The sequence below is a fragment of the Apus apus genome, chromosome 27 (assembly GCF_020740795.1).
Source record: "Apus apus isolate bApuApu2 chromosome 27, bApuApu2.pri.cur, whole genome shotgun sequence".
NCBI lineage: Eukaryota > Metazoa > Chordata > Aves > Apodiformes > Apodidae > Apus > Apus apus.
This window is the reverse complement of record NC_067308.1, coordinates 1,108,710-1,113,374: the sequence shown is the minus strand read 5'-3', so window position 1 is coordinate 1,113,374 and position 4,665 is coordinate 1,108,710. Positions and strand designations below refer to the sequence as shown.

At 49.7% G+C, this 4,665-nt stretch overlaps 1 protein-coding gene across 1 annotated transcript; it reads right to left on the bottom strand.

The window, feature by feature from the left end:
- Positions 1-414: 414 nt before the first annotated feature.
- LOC127394829 (keratin-associated protein 5-4-like) lies at positions 415-1,263 on the bottom strand. The gene has a single exon (XM_051641101.1). It carries the CDS (start codon positions 1,261-1,263, stop codon positions 415-417), a length of 849 nt encoding a protein of 282 aa, XP_051497061.1.
- Between the last annotated feature and the right edge of the window lie 3,402 nt (positions 1,264-4,665).

Sequence of the window (4,665 nt, the reverse complement as noted above, 5' to 3'; positions counted from 1 at the left end):
TTGTGTTTTGCTTAATGCTACGTTTTATTGTCTACGAGCCAAGAGTGAAAATGAAGTACATTAACAAGAGAGGTAGCCCAAGTCCCACACACCAAGAAGAGAAGTACCACAAACATCTAACAGCCCTCAGACCATGGGTGACACACTCATGGGCATCGTGGACGTTCTAGAATTAAAAGACAGAAAGAAGAGGACAGCAGAAATTTGCAGATGAGAAGATCTTTAGGTGTTTACTCCACCATCCTGTGGAGCAGCAGCAAATGAGCAGGTTTTGATCTCCTTGTGCCTGTTCCTGCTGCCCAGCAGAGGTGGGATCCAGCAGAACTGCTCTTGGGATCCAGCAGAGCTGCTCTTGGGATCCAGCAGAGCTGCTCTTGGGATCCAGCAGAGCTGCTCTTGATACCAGGAGCTGGCTCAGCAAGTCTTCTTGATGGCAGCACGGCACTGCTGGATGGGGATGCAGCACTTCCTCGGGGCGGGGCAGCACTGCACAGGGGGGCAACACACCATGACAGGCTTCACCACGTAGGAGCAGCAGCAGCAGGGCCGGCAGCCGCAGCTGCAGCAGATCCGGGGGCTGCAGCCACAGCAGGACTTCTGGCACACCTTGGTGCAGCAGACTGGGGGGCACGGGTTGCAGCAGGGCCTCTGGCACGGGTCACAGCAGACAGACTGCTGGCACGGGTCACAGCAGGAGGACTGCTGGCACGGGTTGCAGCAGGACTGCTGGCATGGGTCACAGCAGACAGACTGCTGGCACGGGTCACAGCAGGAGGACTGCTGGCATGGGTTGCAGCAGGACTGCTGGCATGGGTCACAGCAGGGCTTCTGGCACGGGTCACAACAGGACTGCTGGCACGGGTCACAGCAGACAGACTGCTGGCACGGGTCACAGCAGGGCTTCTGGCATGGGTCACAACAGGACTGCTGGCACGGGTCACAGCAGGAGGATTGTTGGCATGGGTTGCAGCAGGACTGCTGGCACGGGTCACAGCAGGAGGACTGTTGGCATGGGTTGCAGCAGGACTGCTGGCACGGGTCACAGCAGGAGGACTGTTGGCATGGGTTGCAGCAGGACTGCTGGCATGGGTCACAGCAAGGCTTCTGGCATGGGTCACAACAGGACTGCTGGCACGGGTCACAGCAGCAGGACTGCTGGCACGGGTCACAGCAGATGGTCTTTGCGCAGGGCTGGCTGCAACAAACCGTCTTGCTCTTCACGACAGAGCAGCATCCAGTAGAGCAACATCCAGTGGAGCACATGGTGGTTGGAGGGTTGTTGAGCTGGAAGGAGTGGGGAGGACCTGCAACACAGTGGACTTTCAGACACAACCTGTCTTCCCAGGTATATAGATCTGTTTGCTTTTGGCCCACAAATGCTGCCCATGAGTGGCAGCCGCATCACACACCACATTCAATTTTTTGAGTAGCTGAAAAAGGTCCTCAGAGAAATCAAGGCAGCTCCCTCTGTCCCTGCAGCACTTTTCATAGAATCGTGGGATGGTTTGGGTTGGAAGGGATCTTAAAGATCATCTAGATCCAACCCCCCTGCATGGGCAGGGACACCTCCCACCAGCCCAGGTTGCTCCAAGCCCCATCCAACCTGCCCTTGGACACTTCCAAGGAGCGAACAACCAGAAGAGAATATCACAAAACCATTTGGGTTGGAAAGGACCTTTACAGGTCCACCAATCCAACACCCTATGAAGATCAGACACAAAGACACATTCAATTTGTTCCATTCCTTGACCAAAAGGAGAACCATTGTCACCAAAGAGCACTGTTAGTAGGTCCCACTTACCGTGATAACTGAGTGGTTCAGTTGAGTGAGGAGCAAAGGGACAGGGAGGCCTTTTATTTAGCTCCAAATTGTCCTCCCGGAAATGAGGTACCCCCCAGCAATTCCTGATTTACACACTAAGCCTATACTTATTTGTTGAATATGCCTTCATCTGGTTGGTCTTCGCCTCGTGGTTTTTGACCAGTCCCTCAATTTTGTGTTATTATCAATTTGGTCTCTGAATTTTTTACAATTTTTTAATGTCAAGTTAATCCTCGTGAGATGCGGGGATGTTCCTGCTCATCTGCCACATGCTAATGGTGGTGCTTTGAGATGCTAGGTGGCTTGTTCAGACCTAGTGAGTGCTTAATTAACATAAAAATCATCATTAAGATCGGGGAGCAGTGGATTCCAGAGTCATGCAGAGGCCTTTTGGACGTCAGTCACTCCTTGATAGGATTTTTGTTCAAACAGAATTCCAGCAAATGATTCCATGGCCCCATGTTGTGTCGTTGAGTGGAGAAATGACTTTCTTTGGGGTCTCAGGTCACCAGAAAGGCAAATATGGAACAGAAAGTCCTTGACATCTCTTCCCTTGTTCATAGAATTGTGATTGGTTTGGGTTGGAAGGGATCACCTAGATCCAACCCCTGCATGGGCAGGGACACCTCCCAGCAGCCCAGGTTGCTCCAAGCCCCATCCAACCTGCCCTTCAACACTGCCAGGGATGGGGCAGCCACAGCTTCCCTGGGCAACCTGTTCCAGGGTCTCTCCTACCCTCACAGTGAAGAATTTCTTCCTAATGTCCAACCTAAATCTCTCCTTGTTGTGTCACCCCATCCATGCACGGGAAAGACCCTTGGCCTTGCTAAGACCAGAAATTTTAGGTGCAAATTCATCATGGAAATTTGCAAGAGAGTTTTGGTTAAACCAGGGCCCATTTCTGTTTAACATCTTTGAATAAAAGCAAATCACAGAACTTCTCTGGAAGTTTTCCATCCTGTTCGTGCTTGGCATAACTCGATCTGCAAAATTCCTATTCCATTAATTTTTAATTTCTAACATGGCCTGGAGTAATGAAAGATCCACCCACGGATGTTATTTTTGGAATACCTTCGTGCCCCGTTCTCCGTCACCCGTTGGCAGTCATTAGTGCTGATGTTAATGATCATGTTGCAATTATTCATTAATGCTGATATTTCTTTTGCGTCGAAGCCTGAAGGCATCACGTGATGGTTTGAGCATCTTCAGGATTTCAAATTAAACTGTGTCTTTTAAAAACAAACAAACTCTCTCGCTCTCCAATCAGGGGAAACTGGATCTGTGATTGAATGTTTTGTTTCTGAGGTCACCCTGAGGAGGAGGTTTGGACCTTTGGACCCAAAGACTCTTGATCACCCTCCCCTGGAGACACCTCGATTTCTGCTGAGGAAAAGGAGAGAAGATCTGGGCTGTTTCTGCTCATATAGGAACACAGGTGATCCAGGTCACAGATGCTGAGGACAGGATGGGTCATTGTGAAACTTCATCTTGACTTCTGGTGGCACAAATCATCTGTTTCCACCCAGTTTCTGTTGGGTAGCTCCTGCTTTCATCTGGCTGCATCCCAGCATTTACAAATCTCCCCAGTCTTGCTTTCAAAGAATCCAAAGGACCGTGAAGTCACTCCAGGGAAGCTCTTCCCAAGGTCACTGTTCCTGTCTGCTAGAGCCAAGGCTTCATTTCCTGTGGAGATTGGCTTAATAGGATCATAGATTCTGTGGGGTTGGAAGGGACCTTGAAGGTTCATCTAGTGCAGCCCCCCTGCTGTGCACAGGGACCTTTTTCATTAGATCAGGTTGCTCAGAGCCTGGTTGAGACTGAACTTGAATGTTTCCAAGCATGAGGCCTCCACCACCTCTCTGGGCAACCTGTTCCAGTGCTTCACCACCCTCCTTGTAAAGAACTTCATGTTAATGACCAGGTCAGACTAGGTCACAGCCACACTTTATAATCTAATTAATGAGCGAGATTTCCATCAGCTGAGGACCTGCATCTCAGATAATGATAAAGGAGGCTCATGACAACCTGAGAGATGCTCAGGAGGGAACTGCTGAGCCTGCAGAGAAAGGATAGGAGGCTCCAACACCAAAACTGTGGTGGATCCTGAGCAGCTGAGGTCAAGTAAGAGACATTGGTCAACATAAGGTGGGTTTCTGTATGATTTGGTACTGCCCTGGTGCATTGCTTCATCTGGTGTCCCTGAGAGTACAGAGAAACCCACTGCTGCTGTTCCAGCTGGATGCACACATTGGAGATACCTAGAGCCACATGAGACAGACCCACAGGCACCTTGGAGACCCACAACCAACCTGACAAGAGGAATTTTACAAAAGAAAGATTCCAATCAGATCCAGAAAAAAAGGCCCTAATTAAATTTCAGGTGGAATGAACTTTGCAGGCTCCATGAGACAGCCAGAGGAACACCACTCTGTTTGGATTTGGAATCAGGGATGCAGTGAAGCAATCCTCACCATCCAACAGCTCCAGCAAATTCCTCCCCATTAATCCTCAGGGGTTTGCTCATGGTTTATCCTGGTTGTGGGAATTCACTGTTGGGTTATTTAACACATACTCAGCAGAGCAGAAACTTTCCTCTAAGCTGTCTAGAGCTTTAGGCAGAGAGGGCTTCTCTGGCCAAATGTCTGGGGCCTGTGATTGAAAACTAAGTGTTCTAATGAGGTGAAACAGTCATGAAGGCTTTGGTCCCTGATGGTCCAGGTGTGAAACCTCTCCAGGGCTGACAAAAGCTGGGAATTGGAATGGAATGGGATAGAATAGAATAGAAATACAATAGGAAAGGAGGAGGGGAAAGGAGAAAAGGGAAAGGGGAAAAGGGAAAGGAG